The sequence below is a fragment of the Malaclemys terrapin genome, chromosome 18 (assembly GCF_027887155.1).
Source record: "Malaclemys terrapin pileata isolate rMalTer1 chromosome 18, rMalTer1.hap1, whole genome shotgun sequence".
Taxonomy (NCBI): domain Eukaryota; kingdom Metazoa; phylum Chordata; order Testudines; family Emydidae; genus Malaclemys; species Malaclemys terrapin.
Window position 1 is genome coordinate 17201809 of NC_071522.1, and position 18981 is coordinate 17220789.

The window sequence follows — 18981 nt, forward strand, 5'->3', positions numbered from 1 at the left end:
AGGGTTGGTAGTCATACTCTGTTAAAGGGCACAAATCAAGTGGAAAGCTCTTGAAGATCTCTGGTGGTGGTCAGTACATTTCTAACTTGGCAAACAAATAATGCACTTCCTTTTATGTGGTATTTACGACTGTGACCAAAAAACCCTGCCACCCCTGTCCTTGGATACTCACAACTTAGAAAATGTTAATCAGTCTGCTTGCAGATGTCAAGGGTTGGATGAGCACAAGACTGAACTCCCTTCTTGGCCCTACATGCAGGTTTGTTAGGTTAGGGCTTCAGGCACTTAAGGCTGAATGGGGAAAGTTTGTGGAGTTTGTTCTGTAGCGAAAGAGGAATTCAGTCTCCAGCATGGTCAATCCAGCCCCTTGTCCAAGCACAAAACTCATTCTAATTTACAATTAGAAATTGAAGTAAGTCTTGGAGGGGGGGGAATAACCTATTTCACTCTAGTAAATATGAGAATGTGTTTTGAAATTACTGGTGTTAAAGGTACTAACAAAGCATTACTAATTCACTTGCTAAAAGTTTACAGATGCCTTAAAGACTTCCTGTATGGAGACCAGTGGCTTGTACAACTTGTCACATAGCATATATAAGATTATCTGTATAACAAATGAACATAGGGAGTTTTTTTGTAGACCAAGTGTAGTTTATATTTTGATTCCCCTCAACAGCAATTTGCTGCAGACCTGGCTATTGCAACAAATTTACTGTTGCGTGTTTTACCCAAGTGTAAAGGTAAGAACAAACTATAATGTGAAACTTTTTTGTCATCCTTTCTGTTTATGAAATAGAAAGTCTTAGAACAATGGCATTTTCTGTTCAGTCCATTCTAAGAATGTATTTTTGCAATATTCCTACTCTGTAATGAGTCTTGTAACAAACTGAGGATAACTAGATAAAATACATCATGGGCTGTAAACCTTGATACAAAAATACATTTATTGCACCAGTAATGACAAAGTGCATCAAGAGAAGTCTTACACCCTTAGTCAGTTTCCAAGCAAGAAGGAAAATGTTTATTACCAGTAAACCCTGGGAATAAGATTTAATTATATTTCAACTTGCCTTTTGTTTTGTAAATGATTATCTTAACCAAATAGTGATTATTCCAGACATCATGTATTGTAAAATTCTTGTATAATTGCTTAACTAGCATTATTTTGGCAGACTGACTCTTCTGTCCTCCTAATTGACATTAAATTATGCACTCAAACACCTTTCAATAATAGGCTTGGCTGCAGTCATTCCTGTGTAGTCCTGATTTCCTGTACTGCCCAGGTCTGGACCTTCAATCAACTAGTTCTGTTCATGTTTTTCCCAAACCAATTTTTAATTTCAGATGCATTAAATATAATAAAGTTGAAAGTTAATTGAAAGAAAATAAGCAAAACCATGAGTGCAAAGTCCTGTTATACTTCACAGATGCCTCTTTAAGTGTCATCTAATCCATGCAGCTTTACTTCAAAAAGGGATGCTCCAGAGTAACTGTAAAACCAGCCAAAAGCATTTTGCTAGGATTGTTTGATGCATATGTTTTAACAATAAATACTTGCTAAAAATCACTAATTGAGATGTTATGAACTTCATTGAAGAACTATACCTTGTTCATGATCATTGATCCATCTGATTATAGAAGTAATTCCCTGAACTACATGCTAGCCTATAGAATTATTTATTTACAGTGCACCTAGGTACCCCTTGATTTATCATGATGAATTCCCATCATCCTTCCAGGAATGTTAACAGAGCCCTCAGCTATAGAATGCTACAGCCTCCACAGGAGTAACTTATGTTAAGCTAACTTTGTTTGCTGTAGTCCAAGCATGAGGCTATATAATTCGGGTGGGTATATAACTGCACATACTAACCCATCCTTGTTGTAAACAGTGTATGCATAACTGAAGTGAAAGTGCTGTTCTTAATACCTCCCTCTTCCCCTCCCCACCCCCCAAAGTGGAAGATATTCAGTGACTAATAACCATCTCTATCTAGTGAATTCTTGCTCAGTGTTGGAGTTCTGCCAAATTACAGCAGCTGAGCATTGGTTCCCAAGAGTATAGTGTCACTCCTTAACCATTCAAGAGTGTTCATATTGATGTGAATCTGGTTTTTTTGTATGTATCATGATTAGGGTTGCCAACTTTCTAACTGAACACCTTTGCTGTGCCCCTTCTGAGGCCCTGCCCCACTCACTCCATCCCCTCCCTCTGTTGCTCACTCTTCCCCACCCTTGCTCACTTCCCCCAGGCTGGGGGAGGGTCCCTTTTCGACCAGGTGTTCTGGTTGAAAACCAGACAACCCAATTCATGATTCAATTTCTAAGTTAGCTATTACTGATTTCATAGTGCACTCAGCAGCTTCAAACCTACAGTAGGATGAAATGTATCAGTCACTAGTTAAAATCTGTGTTTTAATTGACCAACTCAGACTTTGGCCACAGTTTTCCCTTGGAGAGCTATTGCATAAGAACTTCCTTTCTTTATACAATTCCTGTTCTGTGGTGGCACTTAATTAGCTGGTTATTTAATCTCACTCCTGTCTTCAGTTGTCACTAGGATAGAATACTAAGGCTCTTAAGCAATCTGATTATTTCTCCTCTCAAAGCAGGAAGGGCTGTTCAGCTGAGGACTCCTACAGTAATGTGGGTTTCAAGGTTTAGTCAAGCATTGTCCAGCATTAGTAGTAATTTACTGTTTGCCTTGTTCATTTGGTTGAACAGATTTGTCCTTTAGTTGTACCTTTCGGAAGACTGCTTCAAAGCTAACTATCTCCAGTCCTGCATCTTGTTAGATGCCCCTGGGGGTGGGGCAAAGATGAACATAAATTACTCGGGTGTCAAAAGTAGCTTCCTGCTCCAAACCAACTTTTTTGGCGATATAATGAAATGTCATAGGCTTACTAGCACCCAGTTATACTGCAATGGGGCAATAACCTAGTCCCCCCGGGTCCCTGCTGCTGTCAGTTAACCCAGGGAGAGACTTGCAGATTATTGCACCCTATCAGCTTGAGCTGTTTATCTTCTACAAACCACTTCCTTGAGGCTGAAATGAAATCTCAGTACAGCAGTCTGCCATCAGACACCTCACTACAGCTACCATGAAAAGGCAGGTAATGCAAGTAACTTGCTGTTACAGGCTTTTGGACATCCTGTCTCTATTTCAGTTGTCCATCATATAAAGTTTATATTCTGTTGTGGGTCATGGGAGAGAATGAACTACCCCTTATCTGGACTTTACAATCTAAAGTTACCTTCAGTCCCCAAATATTAAGTGTCCTTTGTTTGAAATGTGCATCAGATATCTTGTATCACAAATGGCAGAAAATGCAGAAATTCCTTTTTGAAGCATTTTGCCTTTAATTCAGGTTACTATTCTAGGCAAAGTAACAATTATCCTGCTTCAAGGGGACAGGACTATCTTTTCCAACAGTAGATTCCCTGAAAAGGGCAGACATTATACTCTTATCACTACAAGGACCATGACTATCCCTTGTCATTTGCAGTTGAGTGAGGATTTTGCAGCTTGCTATACTGAAGTCTAATTTGGGCACAAGTTTAAAAATCACAGGCTGAATTCCGTACCCCAGGACACTTCAGATCTGTCCCCTAGTGGAGTTTTGCCCCATAACACAAAGAAGGGAGCTTCAGCTACTTGTTTCCAGTCCTGCAAACTGAAGGTGTATTTAACTTCAGCTTCCCAAAAGAAGCATTGGGAGGTAGGAAGAAGCTTGGAGCGTAGGAGAGAGAAGTACCATGAAACTGGGAGAGGCAACACAACTACAAAAACAAACTTTAAATGTATAAACCATGACCAGGTTTGTTGCTGTACATCATTTAAAGCCAGTTTACAGTGAACTTGCTGTGTTAGCTCTAAGTGTTGGGGGCACATAGCATAGCACTTGAGTGTTCTTGAATACTACTTTGCCCTTTCGTGCTCACTGTCACATAGTGACTTGCACTAGTTAAGCATTTTGGGGGGGAGAGGGAAGAGAGAACTGGGCAAGGCAGACCTTCTGGAAGTTTTCCTCTTTTGTAAAATAGTTTAATGTACCCCTAGCCTGTACAGAATAACACTAACTTACATTAGTGTTTAGGTAACACACAACACTATTGGATTTTGCAAATTAGAGTAACAGATTCCTGCCCTGAAGACTTTACAATCTAGTGAGAGACAATGCAACAAGTAGTGGTAGTAAATAAGTAAGGGAGGAGGATGACCGATGGATTGTAGCAGTAAAATCAGTTACCTGTCTGTGGATCACTTTCATTGTTCAGTTAGAACAGGTGCCTCATGGCCTCTACATACTATGGAAACAACAACTCATAGGAAGTATTTGGGGAGAGAGGGTAGAAGAGGAGGACTAAGTATACCTTGGTCTGTCTTATAACCCAAAGAATGGTAGAAACATGGATATTGCATCACCTAGTGTCCTGGGTTTATCTGACAAGTGTAGATGTTCAATAGCACAACTACAGAAGTAACTGAAGCCTCTACAGTGCTAAGTCATTTCTCAGTAAGTTGGCAGCATGTGCAAATTAGTGAGTATTAGCACACCTCTGCTACAAGAAGAGCAATGTTGTGATGGTAGTGAAGAGAGGTGGGCTGTTTTATGCTTCAGTAAGTGAAACTGCATCTACAGTGTAGTGGTGTGCTAGCTTAGAGCTCACTTCACTGAGACATTACACTCACCATTCCATACATACAGCTATTTCTCGATTAGCACAAAAGACTTTTCTGCAGTGCACCAACAAGCTACCGAAACAGCCATTAGCAAAGATTTTCCATTTTAACAATTTTCCTTACCATGCTCCCTCCATGTCTCACATTTCCATTACTTTTACTGGCACTTTAGCATGGTGTTTACATTTACTGAGTAATCTTATACAAACTGATTCCTGTTTCTGACTGAGTCTCCCATCTTGTATACCAGAGAATCCACTGTAAAGCTCCCATGCATTTTTTGACTGTACTTGATCAACTATTTCATTTTAGGACAATAAATGCATCAAGTCCAACATAGCTATTGACTCAATCTTTTAACATACACCAGTCAGCTAGTGGATGGCATCCCTTGTATTCTTGCAAGTTAGGATTGTCCAAGTCACCTCTGTCACTGTGCTCAGTAGAATCCAATTGTCCAGAAGGAGGTCCAGTAGTTCTCACACACACACAGTGACTATCACGGGAACCGGGCATGTACAGCTTCCTGGGGACTCCAATCCAGTCTCTCTTCACTCCCCCACTAGGGATGGAAGAATATGATCAAATACAATGTGTTATTTCTCATTCAATCGATGTGTATTTCCAACCCACAGCTGAGTCGAAGACCCTTGTGAAGGAGGGGTGGGGCAACTACAGGTATGCTGAAACCTGGATTAAGGACCATTTCCAGAAGTCAGCAACCATATTCTCCAACATCCACAAGTTTTCTGGTAACTTTTGTTGGACCTACTAAGCAATACATTGTTGGCTGGACCCTGTAAAGTCAGTTTCACGCTGGATGCTCTCACCCAGGAAAGAGCAAGTGACTAACATCCATCCTTTATTTCTCAAAATCCCCCCAAACAGCATAGACACCCCTCTACCACCACCACCTTTTATATTCTTGTGGATAAACTCTTTTACAATAAAACAATGCCTCTTATTATGTGCACCACAGATGCCTGTAGTGCTGAAGTTACTGAAGAAAAGGTCAATTTAATTCACCTCATATACACCTCTACCCTGATATAACGTGACCCAATATAACACAAATTCAGATATAATACAGTAAAGCAGTGCTCGGGGGGGGGGGGGGGGGGGCTGTGCACTCTGGTGGTCAAAGCAAGTTTGATATAATGTGGTTTCACCTATAACATGGTAAGATTTTTTTAGCTCCCAAGGGCAGTGTAATATTGAGGTAGAGGTGTACTATTGCCTCTTCTCAGGCTTGGTATTACAAGGTGCAAAGTTCATTTAACACCTGTATTTTTTTTTTTTTTAAACAGGAGCTGAATGCACTAGACACCATCCACTATCAGATCCAAACACTACCCCACGGAAAATGGTATGGACCTCAATCAAAAGCACACTGGAACACCCCGAATCATAGAAACGTAGGAAAGGACCTCAATAGGTCAGCGAGTTCAGGCCCTAGCACTACTATAGGACTGAGGCCTACTCTACGCTCCAGAGTTAGGTTAACATAAGGCAGCTTACATCTACCTAACTTTAAATGTCTACACTACAATGATACTCCCACCACTGTACGTCACCCACATCGACATAACTCCATTTCTGCAAGAGGTGTACCGCTTAGGTCAATGTAGTTAGGGCAACAGGGTCGATGTAGACATTGTGTTACTTCATTGCTTGTTGGCTGTCAGCCCTCTGGGTAGGGCTCCAGCTGTCAGTGCCCCACTTCAGTCAGTAGAAGCGCTCCTGGTGGGGATGCACATGCCTCACAGAAGGAGCATAGTGTGCATGTGAACCATGGCTTTAATGAGTGTGGTGACTGTACATCAACTTAACTTGGCTTAATTTTGTAGTGTAGACAAGCCTCAACTATTAGACAAACAGACATCAGGGATGGTCTCGATAACATGTTAAGCTCTCCCGTGATGGAGATTACACAGCATCCCTAGGTAACATCTTCCAGTATTGACTGGGTACATGTCACCTCAGGACGTGATACAAAAAGTTTGACACCTTAAATGACTGCTTCTTGGAGCAGCTAGTCCTGGAGCTCACAAGAGGAGAGGCAATTCTTGATTAAGTCCTTAGTGGAGCACAGGATCTGGCCCAAGAGGTGACTATAGCTGGACTGCGTAGTAATAGTGACCATAAAATAATTAAATTTAACATCCCTATGGCAGGGAAAACATCACAGCAACCCACCACTGTAGCATTTATTTTCAGGAAGGGGAACTACACAAAAATGAGGAAGTTAGTGAAACAAATTAAAAGGTACAATGCCAAAAGTGAAATCCCTGCAAGCTTCATGGACATTTTTTAAAGACACCATAATAGAGGCTCAACTTCAATGTAAAAGTGCCACCGTGGCTAAACAACAAAGTAAAAGAAGCAGCGAGTGGCAAAAAGGCATCCTTTAGAAAGTGGAAGTTAAATCCTAGTGAGGAAAATAGGAGCATAAACTAGCAAATGAAGTGTAAAAATATAATAGGAAGGCCAAAAAAGAATTTGAATAGCTAACCAAAGACTCAAAAAGTAATAGCATTTTTTTTTTTTTTAAATACATCAGAAGCAGGAAATCTGTTAAACAACCAGTGGGGCCACTGGACGATCGAGATGCTAAAGGAGCACTCAAGGACAATAAGGCCATTGCAGAGAAACTAAATGAATTCTTCATAGATTCTAGGACTGGAAGGGACCTCGAGAGGTTATCGAGTCCAGTCCCCTGCCCTCATGGCAGGACCAAATACTGTCTAGACCATCCCTGATAGACATTTATCTAACCTATTCTTAAATATCTCCAGAGATGGAGATTCCACAACCTCCCTAGGCAATTTATTCCAGTGTTTAACCACCCTGACAGTTAGGAACTTTTTCCTGATGTCCAACCTAGATCTCCCTTGCTGCAGTTTAAGCCCATTGCTTCTTGTTCTATCCTTAGAGGCTAAGGTGAACAAGTTTTCTCCCTCCTCTTTATGACACCCTTTTAAATACCTGAAAACTGCTATCATGTCCTCTCAGTCTTCTCTTTTCCAAACTAAAACTCAATTCCTTCATAGCTCATGTTCTCAAGACCTTTAATGATGCTTGTTGCTCTTCTCTGGACCCTTTCCAATTTCTCCACATCTTTCTTGAAATGCGGTGCCCAGAACTGGACACAATACTCCAGCTGAGGCCTAACCAGAGCAGAGCAGAAGAATGACTTCTCGTGTCTTGCTCACAACACACCTGTTAATACATCCCAGAATCATGTTTGGTTTTTTTGCAACACCATCACACTGACTCATATTTAGCTTGTGGTCCACTATAACCCCTAGATCCCTTTCTGCCGTACTCCTTCCTAGACAGTCTCTTCCCATTCTGTATGTGTGAAACTGATTTTTTCTTCCTAAGTGGAGCACTTTGCATTTGTCTTTGTTAAACTTCATCCTGTTTAACTCAGACCATTTCTCCAATTTGTCCAGATCATTTTGAATTATGACCCTGTCCTCCAAAGCAGTTGCAATCCCTCCCAGTTTGGTATCCTCCGCAAACTTAATAAGTGTACTTTCTATGCCAATATTTAAGTCGTTGATGAAGATATTGAACAGCGCCGGTCCCAAAACAGACCCCTGCGGTACCCCACTCGTTATGCCTTTCCAGCAGGATTGGGAACCATTAATAACAACTCTGAGTACAGTTATCCAGCCAGTTATGCACCCACCTTATAGTAGCCCAATCAGTCTTCACAGCTGAGGCTGTGAGGGAGATACCTAAAAAGAATTGCTCAGGTTTAGGAGGCAAATCTGAGGAAATGTCCCAGATTGAGGTGTCATTAGAGGAGTTTTGGAACAAACTGATGAACTAAACAGTAATAAGTCACCAGGACCAGATGATATTCACCCAAGAGTTCTGAAGGAACCCAAATGTGAAATTGCAGAACTACTAACTAGTTTGTAACTAAGGCTGTTTTAGTCAGTTATTTTTTTTTAGCAAAAATCATGGACAGGTCACAGGCAGTAAACAAAAATTCATGGCTTTTACAAAAAAAAGCCAGAAAATAAAACTGGGGGCGGGGGGCTTTCCAGGGGCCCCACGGGTGCTGGGGTAGGATAGGCAGCAGTGGATGGCCCGGGGCCCCCAGTAGTGCTGGGGGGAGGGTATGGCAGGGCTGGCAGACTCCCTACTTGGCTCTGTGCCTCCCCCCCAGCATCAGCAGCAGAGTTTGGGTGTGGGAGGGGGAACAGGGTTGGGGCACGGGACCGGGCGAGGCAGGCACTGGGTGGCGTTTTCCTGGGGGGCTCCCCAGAAGCGGAGACATCCCCCTCGCTCAGCTGCTAGGCGGAGGCATGGCCAGGCAGCTCTGCACATTGCCTCCGCCTGCAGGCACTGCCCCAGCAATTCCCATTGGCCGCGGTTCCCGGGCAATGGGAGCTGCGAAGCCAGCGCTCTGGGCAGAGGCAGCCCTCAGATCTGCCTGGCCACGCCTCCGCCTAGCAGTTGAGCAAGTGGGATGTCGCTGCTTCCAGGGAGCCCCCCAGGTAAGCGCCGCCCAGAGCCCGCCTCACCCTGTCCTATGCCCCAACCCCCTGCCTCCTCCCACACCCAAACTCTGCTGCTGGTGGAGGGGGTGGGCCCCGGGGGCCCAAGACTGCCCCAGCAGTGGCTAGTGCGCCTGCTCAGCCAGGCGCACCGGACGCTGCAGAAGGCACGGAAAGTCACAGAATCCGTGACTTCTGTGACAAACTCGCAGCTGTATTTATAACCTATCATTTAAATCAGCTTCTGTACCAAATGACTGGAGGATAGCTAATGTGAAGCCAAGTTTTAAAAAGGACTCCAGAGGTGATCCTGGCAATTACAGGCCGGTAAGCCTGACTTCAGTACTGGGCAAACTCTAAAGAACAAAAGTAAAGAACAAAATTGTCAGACGCACAGATTTGTCAGAACATCATTTGTTGGGGACGAGTTAACAGTTTTTGTAAAGGGAAATCATGCCTCACCAATCTACTAGAATTCTTTGAGGGGGTTAACAAGCATCTGGACGAGGGGGATCCAGTGGATATAGTGTGCTTAGATTTTCAGAAAGCCTTTGACAAGGTCCCTCACCAAAGGCTCTTAAGCTAAGTAAGCTGTCATGGGATAAGAGGAAAGGTCCTCTCCTGGACTGGTAACTGATTAAAAGATAGGAAACAAAGGGTAGGAATAAATGGTCAGTTTTCAGAATGGAGAGAGGTAAATAGTGGTGTCCCCCAGGGGTCTGTACTGGGACCAGTCCTATTCAATATATTCATAAGTGATCTGGAAAAAGGGGTAAATAGTGAGGTGGTAAAATTTACAAATGATACAAAACTACTCAAGGTAGTTAAGTCCCAAGTAGACTGCGAAGAGCTACAAAAGGATTTCATAAAACTGGGTGACTGGGCAACAAAATGGCAGATGACATTCAATGTTGATAAATGCAAAGGAATGCACATTGGAAAACATAATCCCAACTATACATATAAAATGATGGGATCTAAATTAGCTGTTACAACTCAAGAAAGATCTTGGAGTCACTGTGGATAGTTCTCTGAAAACATCCACTCAATGTACAATCAAAAAAGCAGACAGAATGTTGGGAACCATTAAGAAAGGGATAGATAAGAAGACAGAACATATATTGCCGCTATATAAATAAGGATCTGTTATTTACTCCTCATAACACAAAAACAAGGGGTGACCAAATGAAATTAACAGGCAGCAGGTTTAAAACAAAACAAAGTTTTTTTTCCACACAACACACAGTCAACCTGTGAAACTACTTGCCAGAGGATGTTGCGTAGGCCAAGACTATAACAGGGTTCAAAAAAAGAACTAGATAAATTCATGGAGAATAGGTCCATCAATGGCTATTAGCCAGGATGGGCAGGAATGCTGTCCCTAACCTCTGTTTGCCAGAAGCTGGAAATGGGTGACAGGGGATGGATCACTTAATAACTACCTGTTCTGTTCATTCACTCTGGGCCACCTGGCATTGGCCATTTTCAGAGGACAGGATACTGGGCTAGATGGACCTTTGGTCTGACCCAGTATGGCCGTTCTTACGTTCTCACACACTTAAAAGTTAAGCACGTACTTAAGAATGCTGTTGGATCAGGGCCATACTAGAGCACTGGCACTAAGAACTGTTTTTTTTTTTTTAATTTAAAAAAAATCAAGTGTACATCTCTGTAAATAGAGAAAAATATGTCTTGCCCTTTGGCCCTGGTATCTGTGGCAATGCTTGTTTCTTTGCTGATTTTTATTAGAATGCAGTTCATGCTGGTTACGTCTGCCAAACTTCAAAGGAATTTTATCAGACAGATACTGTCTCCAACATTCACTACATGGGCAGAACTGCTGGGAAACTGCATCCTTCATTTTGTACTAATGCTTCCATCAGATCCTTGTGACTGGTTTCAGTTGTCGGAATTGCTGCTCACACATAGGTATCAACTCGCCTGCTCAGACTGCTGTCTTTAGGTAAAAAGCCCCAACAGAACAGTAAAAAGCAACAGAGGGTCCTGTGGCACCTTTAAGACTAACAGAAGCATTGGGAGCATAAGCTTTCGTGGGTAAGAACCTCACTTCTTCAGATGCAAGTCTTGCATCTGAAGAAGTGAGGTTCTTACCCACGAAAGCTTATGCTCCCAATGCTTCTGTTAGTCTTAAAGGTGCCACAGGACCCTCTGTTGCTTTTTACAGATTCAGACTAACACGGCTACCCCTCTGATACTTAACAGAACAGTAGTTAGCATAAACAACATTTTACATACTACGCAATAGAATCTTAAGGTTAGCACCTGTACTTTCCACGTTTATGGTCTCTGAAGATCCCACTTCCCAGGCTATGTTAATGCTAATACAGAATTCCTACCCATTCTACTAAGCTGAGGCTTGCCAGAGTGAGCAAGTGCTAATAAGGCTCTGACTTCCACAGTGCTGTACGAGTGCCTTGCTAAGCAATACTTGCAACGCTCCTATGTGTTAGATATAATTCACTGACAAAAAGCTTTGCTACCATTGGGCAGCCTTAATTCTGTTTTATCTCAGCCCATCCAGAATGAGAGTTCAGCAAAACTCAAAACTTCTTAGAATTAGGAATGGAAGAGTTAAGCTATTTCAAGCTTCAAGGAAAGAGGCTCAGCCCACCTCCCAAGAGGCACAGGGACTCTCTGATCTCAACTCACATGAGGAGAGCAGGTAGGGTGACCAGATGTCCCAATTTTATAGGGACAGTCCCGATTTTGGGGTCTTTTTTTATATAGACTCCTATTACCCTCCATTCCCATCCCGATTTTTCACACTTGCTGTCTGGTCACCCTAAGAGCAGGGAAAGGGGCTCAGACCCCCCAACCTCAAGGAACAGGGACCCCTCAGTTCCCACAAGAGGGGAGAATGTGGGGAGGATCCAAGTAATCCCTTGCAGATTTTAGAGCACTTAACATGAACCTGCAAACAGAAAGGAGTTCTTAGCTATAGCAGAGTTCTCTCTCTGCTATAATTTACTTAGCTGTCTCATCTGTCTGAGGGGGTTAAGAGGCTTACCCAAGGCCACACACTTATACAAAACAATCATCCTTGCTGCCTGGCCTAACCATATCACAAACAATTTTTGCTGGATCTGTGCCGAAACTGTCAGTGCTACCTAGACCAGCATAGATAAGGTCTCAGATGAGAGATGTCAAGGTGCTTGGCTCTGCAGAGTCTGACCATGCTAGCAGGAAGGCAATGCTTACCTTTGTTTGGAACACCAGAATCTGCTGCCACTGGTTGAGCTCCATTCAGAATTACAGGGCGGGAACTGCTTCTTCTCATCGTTTTGTCCCTTGAACTTCAGCACTTCTTCGATGACAGCGTTGGCCTGTTCCAGAGCTTTTGTGGGTGCCCCATTTTCATCATAGAATCTTCCTACCAGTTTGCCTTTTGAGGAAACAAAAAGAGCCACTAAGACCATAGCATTTTTTTAAAAAATGCCTCAAAAAAACTCCAGAAACCCTCTAAAAAAGCATCATACTTTATTATGTAAGTGCTGCCTCGGGGCACCCCACGTATATTATTTTAGAAATAACAGAATTAAGTGTCCACAACTTAGTCCCTTCTGACCAGGAATCTCAAAACATTTTACTAACATTAACATATAGACATGATGGAGATAATGAATTAAGCCTATTTTATAGATGGAGAAACAGGCACAGACGTTATATCACACTGAAGATCAGCAATAGAATCCAACAGTCTTAACAACCAGTCCTCTTATCTAACCACTAGACAATACTGCTCCTGAAATGCCAAATAGAGGTCTATCAGACTATTCTTACTGTTGCAATGCTGCAATTTCATTACATTTGTGTAGCAGTAGAAAATAAAATTTACACTCATTTCATTCCCCTCGTTGCAATTTTCCCAAAACCCAATTACTTGGCTAATGTACAGAGTAAGATGGATGTATACATGGATCCTGGTATCAATGGGACATATTTCCAGAACACAGGAGATTTCAGATACTTTGAGAACATTAGTCACTATTATCCAGTGTGAAAGAAGATGAGCTGATCAGAAACAAAAAACAGGTTTACAATTGTTATGTGTGAAGGTAGGGTTACAGAAGTCAGTCTACATTTTCCAATTTTTAGCCAACAGCTCAGGGCAACTCTAGTTTATCTAAATGGCAAAGTCAATCCTCTTGCCTAATTCCTTTGCAGTCACAGATACAAGAGTCATGGTTGAGGTCCATCATGTATTCCTGGCTCAGTGTAAACAGGTCCAATTTAAAATCTGTTTGCTGTGAGCAAATAGTCTCATTGAGCTCAATAGGATTATTCAGATGTGTGTTTGTAAGACCCAACTCAAACATATCCATTTTCCTTCAACTCTCCCCCACCTGTTACAAGCTTGTAAGGAATAATCAGCAAATTTGGTATATTCTAAACTACAAACAGACTTTTGGAACATCACTCTTTTCTACTTTCTGTGGAATTCAGGAATTAACAGAGTTTGGTGCAACTTTTTTCTCTCAAATATGGCCCGCATTACTGTCCTACCTGCTTCAAAGGGAATTTTTTGCTGCTTTGCGTGTGGTAGCCCAAACTGTAACTTTGAAATTTTATTAAGATGATGTTAAAAGAATGCTTTCCCTGGAATAACCCTACAGCTAGAGAAAAGAGACAACTGGCCTGCCCATTACTCTATGGTGATCTTGGATGCAAAAGTGCCCCTGCTCATCTGCTACAGTATTAAGCATGGATAATATAAACCAAACAAGCTTCTGAGGATTAATCCAGGTATGCTCCTATATTATTACTCGACTAGGTTACAGATCACGTACCAACGAAAATGTAATTCTCGCTGTAGAAAGAGAGCCAGTTTTGTAGAGTCAACATTTCTGATGGCGATAACCCAGAAACATCATCCACAAGGCCGGTGTTGGTGAAATCGCCTGTCGCAAAAGCCCTGGAGGCATCTTTCCCTGTAGGACAGACATGATGAACATCCAGCTGGGATAGGTGCGCAGATAGACGGGGGGAGGATGGTGCCGGGGTCCAGCTGAGGATCCGCTCTATAATCCACAACACACCTCTTGCCCCCCGGTTTCTTTCAAGGAGGCCAACGACCTACCTGCCCCCGGCTACGGGATCCGTACGGGACGGGGCGGGGTGTGGGGGGGCGGGTTGTTCCGCAGGCAAGTCTCCAACCCAGGGCTCTGGCACGGCCAGCCGTGAGGGACAACACCCAGCGGGGTGGGGGGCGGCTCTCCCCGGGGGTCCCGCGCGGAGAGGGGATACCTGCGAAGACACCGTAGGCCGCCCCCGGCCCGTAGTGCTTGTGCCCCCGGCGCACGTCGAACACCTGCCCCAGCACCGCCAGGTAGAGGCCGGGGCTGCCCCGCGCTCCCGTGTACCGCGCGAGCTGGGCGGGGCTCAGCAGCCGGCCCCGCCCGGAGAAGAAAGGGAGCAGCCAGGAGCTGGGCTCGAACCCGAGGCCCAGCAGCCAAGCGGCGGCCAAGCCCAGAGCGGGAACCAGGAGCCCCCCTAGCCCCATCCAAGCCTGAGGTGAAAGGGCCGAAGCCGCCCGTCATCAAAATGGCGGGGATGACAATTGGCCTCCCCCCGTTTCTTCCAGGGGGCGTTCAGCCGCCATTTTCCCCGCGGGCAATTACATTTGCCTTAGTTTTTACGACGCTTTTCTCGCTTTACGGTGGCGCGGCGAAAAAAAACCCCAAACCAACGGCGGTGCGTCGTCGCTGGTTATTTCACGACGACCGCAGCCGACAAATTACGGCAGCGTGGCAACGGCGCCGCGTTCACCCCGCTGACGGCTCGCGCTTTACGGTCATTTGGTAAAAACGCCGACCGGGGTGCCGGTTTTACGACGCCGGCTGTCGCTTGGCGGCAGTGTGACTCCCCTCCCTCCGGGATTGACAGGTGTCGAGGGGCCGGGGGAGGTTGCTGACTAAGCCGGCTCGGTCGGAGGCGGCGGCTGCGCGAGGCCCGAGGCCGCCGCCGGCAGCAGCGAGCGCCTGGTCCATGGGGAACGTGGCGAGCCACAGCAGCGAGGAGGAGGGGGGGGGCGAGGAGGAGATGGAAGGGACGGCGGCAGCCGAGCAGCCCGGGGCTGCCTCCCCGCCTGGGCCGGGCCCGCTCCCCCCGCTGCCCCCGGCCACGGTGCTGCTGGAGCAGGCCCGGCTGCGGGAGGCCACGGCCCGGCTGCGGGAGGCCGCCCTGCCCGAGTCGCTCGTGTCCCGGCACCACAGCACCCTGGTGCGCTGGCTGGAGGAGCGGCTGGGCCGCGGCGAGGAGGCCGTCAGCCTGGAGCAGTTCTGCGAGGTGCTGGAGAGCCGCGCCTCGGGGCCGGCGGCCGGGGCCCGCAGCGAGAGCGAGGAGGTGAGGGGGTGGGACGGAGGGACCCGGGGAGAGGGGGGGATAAGGGGGTAGGGAGGGACTGGGGCGGCCACCCCGCCCTGCTCCAGCGGTTCTGAAGGAACCCGATGGGGAACCTGCGGGGGGCGCTGCGGGGGGGGGATGAGCAGGCGGTGGGAGGATCAGGACGGGAGGATCAGGACAGGCGGAGAGGAAGAGGAATGAAGGAGGGCTGAGGGGGGTGGAGGATGTAACAAAGTGGCGCTTGGGGCCATTGGGAGCTAGCGAAGTGCACGGGACCGGGGCTGGGAGTTGTACAGGGATGGGCGGCGGGAGTCATGTGATGATTGGGGTTAGCGAGGGAAACTGGGAAGTTGTGGTGACACTGGGGACACAGAGGATGTTAGCTGAGTGGAGGTTGTGGGGGGCGGTGTCAGGGAGGACTGGGGCTGAGGAATCAGATGAGACCTAGGAATTGAAGGGATTAGAGGCAGTGAAAGAGTTGAACAACGGGGTATCATAGGAACATTAGGGTAACTATGGGGGTCAATAGGATTAAAGGGAGTTCAAGGGGCTAAGGATCATCAGAGACATTTGGGGGTTATGGGTGGGCTAGAGGAGCTGTGATGGGAGGGATCAGGAGGGACATTGAGGGCACTGGGATGAGGGAGAAGAACCAGAGGAGCATATAAGGAATTATGGAATAAGGAGTGGGGACTGGGAGAATCAGAAGAGGCCGGAGAAGAATAGGAAGTGGTATTAGAGGAAATGCACAGATATTTGTAGCATCACCCACCTTTATACAGCTAGCCTGCTGTGTCAGAGCTGGGTGTGTCGAGCGCTCACTGTGGCCTTTCTTCCTGATCTTGTCATGCTTTCTCGCCACTCAAAATGGCAAAACAATTATATCATAATATGTTTTTTTAGAAATTATGGTTTCCCTTAGGCTATAGAAACTAGCTAGTCTTTCTAGTCTGTATAGATGAAGACACATCTTTTCAGTTAAAACTCCAAAGTAACATCATATGTTCTAAATGTAAATGAACTGACAGAGGGCTTGAGAAATATAATTACTAACCAATAGTGAGATTTACCTGCTGAGTAACGGAGACCTCTTTGGCAGTTGCTCCATTCTTAGGCCTTATTTACACTAGTGTGTGTTTGTTTGTTTGTTTTTTGCAAATACACAAATCTGGTATTAACAGCGAGGAGTCTTTGTGGCACCTTAGAGACTAACACATTTATTTGGGCATAAGCTTTTGTGGGCTAGAACCCACTTCATCAGATGCATGAAGTGGAAAATACAGGAACAGGTATAAATACATGAAAGGATGGGAGTTGCCTTACCGAGTGTGAAGTATTGTTATCAATGATGGTAGCACTACTGTAGACAGGCTGTTATGATATTTTCCACTTTTTTAGACCTGTATTGAGCAAGGTTAGATGAATGATATTGAAATCACTTGCGACTGCTGGGTACTCTACCTACACTTGCACTTTCGCTGCTGCTATCTTTAGTGGAGAGGATTTGGTGGTAGCAAAGATAGAAAATTATTGGAAGAATGCCTATTGCTACTCCTGTGGGAATTCTGCACCATTGCACAACACACAGAATTCATGTCCCCTGAAGAATTTTTTTGTTTCCCTGCAGAATAATAGATTCTGATGGGGAAGCAAATGGAAGTGATGAGAGGGGTCATGCGCCCCTCCCGGGCAGCCATTCTGAGTGTGCGTGTCAGTTCAGTTATTGGGAGAGATGTAAATCACTGCCTGAGGGGGAGGCAGGGCTGGGTGGGCATGCGTGCGTGCAAGACTGTTCCCCTCGCTTGCTACATTGGTGCACCTGATGTGGAGGGGCAGGCAGGTCAGGTGCAGCCTCACTGCGGAGTCCGTGTCCCAGGGGGTGGGCTGCAAGGTGATTCCCCCACCTCTGTGCAGCTGGTTGCCTGCACTCCCCGCTGGGAGGCAGCTCTAGTGCACACCCCTTGCCTCCATTGCTATGCTCACCCTACAGAGGCATGGGGCTCACACATAGAACAGTGGGAAAGCCGTGGTGAGCCTTTGCCAAGGTGATATTTAGGGAGGGCAGGGGGGCACCCACCCCCCTCCAGTTTTGTACCTGAGGTCTGCTTGTGGTGCATGCCCCAGGCAGAGTTCTTACTTGCAGTGATGTGCAGGCAGGTTCCCCTCCTCCAGGAGCTGTATTTCTCCAACTGCGTCTCTTGTGGTCAGTTTCCTCTGCTCTGCTAGGGCCTCTGGGGGTGGGGCAGGCAAGGAAGGGATCAGTCAGGCTGGGAGGGGGGAACACAGGTCACCCAGTAGTGGGTGGGGGAAGCATAGGGTAACCTGTGCTGGGGGTGGGTCACAAGGGAGCACAGGAGCCTCAATGGTTGGTGGGGGGGGAAAGCAGAGGGTCCCCAGGGGTGGGATGTGTTGGAGCCTGGGCGTGGCCAGTGCGGTGGGAAAGGGGAGTCAATTTCCAGGGGAAGGGAAAGGTGAGGGCATAGGGCTATGCCCTGAGGGAGGGGGCAGTGAGTGTGGGAGGAGCAGCTGAGGAGGAACAGTTCCTGGGGCAAGGATCCCAAGGGAGGGGGAGCTGAAGAAGGGTGGGAAGCTAGGAGCAACTAAGTGAGTCTTGGGGTCTGTTTGCCCTCAGAGAAGCAAGGAGCACCCTCACTTCTCCCTGAGAAGAGACCAGGGACAGACCCCACTAAGCTAATGCATACTCTCAACTGACTAATCTGCTCTCTGCCTTCCTCCCCATCTCTCCTACCTCAGGGTACTTATACCTTGATCCTGCAATGAGGATCCATGTGGACGCAGGGGGTTGCTCTAACTCTACTCCTGTGGGAATCTTTTTTGTTGTCTGTATTGAAATAAATTACCGAAATAATTGAATCTGGAGTGATTATATTGGGTTATTTTGACAAATAAAATATGCAGAATTTTGCAGAATGTTTAATTTGCTGGTGCATAATTTTTATTTTTTTTTGACGCAGAATTCCCCCAGGAATACTATGCAGACATCTCATAAGAGCAGCAGGAGAATTAATTATACTAGACTTTGGTTAGTTTCATGGCTGCTCTTCAAACCCAGTTGTTAAACTGTCAAGAATCCTGTCAGTTTCACACCGCTGTTGCAGTTATAAGAAGCAATTATAGCAGGAGCTGGGACAACCCCAAAAACCTGAGGTTTGGAGAAAAGAAGTTTAGTGGAATTCTCTCCCAGCAGTGAAGACGTCCTGAGGTGAAGTTTAGGTTGAAGGGAGAGTGCTTTCGTTTTAGCTGTCAGAAAGGGTGTAGAGCACATCAAGCTTATGAAACATCTGCTAGCTATACACTGTTGCAAAAGATGAATTTCCTGGACAAAGTCAAGGGGCAACACTCTGTTAAGGATTTCAGCATCCTCCTTCTCAGCTAGCAGAATGATTCTGAGTTTCTTACTAG

At 45.8% G+C, this 18981-nt stretch overlaps 2 protein-coding genes across 4 annotated transcripts in view; one reads left to right on the forward strand and one right to left on the reverse strand.

Annotated features, from left to right (window-relative positions):
* Positions 1-925: 925 nt before the first annotated feature.
* Positions 926-14838, reverse strand: LOC128825835 (neuferricin). Of its 2 annotated transcripts, none has more exons than XM_054008654.1 (4): positions 14461-14838; positions 14004-14144; positions 12415-12598; positions 926-5246 (listed from the first exon to the last, which is right to left on the reverse strand). In XM_054008654.1, exons 1-4 carry the CDS (start codon positions 14714-14716, stop codon positions 5033-5035), a joined length of 795 nt encoding a protein of 264 aa, XP_053864629.1. In that variant the 5' UTR covers positions 14717-14838; the 3' UTR covers positions 926-5032. The 2 variants fall into 2 exon arrangements, with proteins under 2 accessions (XP_053864629.1, XP_053864630.1); XM_054008655.1 differs by lacking the exon at positions 14461-14838 and adding an exon at positions 14294-14313.
* A 235-nt stretch (positions 14839-15073) lies between these two features.
* Positions 15074-18981, forward strand: part of ZZEF1 (zinc finger ZZ-type and EF-hand domain containing 1) — an 80142-nt gene continuing 76234 nt past the window's right edge. For both annotated transcript variants that reach the window (XM_054008180.1, XM_054008181.1), the window contains exon 1: positions 15074-15558. In XM_054008180.1, the coding sequence (XP_053864155.1) occupies positions 15202-15558 (357 nt within the window). In that variant the 5' untranslated portion in view covers positions 15074-15201. The remainder of the gene's footprint in view (positions 15559-18981) is intronic.

Excerpts from the sequence above, each read along its gene's own strand:
- LOC128825835 (XM_054008654.1), bottom strand. The coding sequence starts at position 14,716 with ATGGGGCTAGGGGGGCTCCTGGTTCCCGCTCTGGGCTTGGCCGCCGCT. Across the intron at positions 14,145-14,460 it reads GGCCTACGGTGTCTTCGCAG|GGAAAGATGCCTCCAGGGCT; the intron begins GTATCCCCTCTC and ends TCTGTCCTACAG. Across the intron at positions 12,599-14,003 it reads CGAGAATTACATTTTCGTTG|GCAAACTGGTAGGAAGATTC; the intron begins GTACGTGATCTG and ends TTTCCTCAAAAG.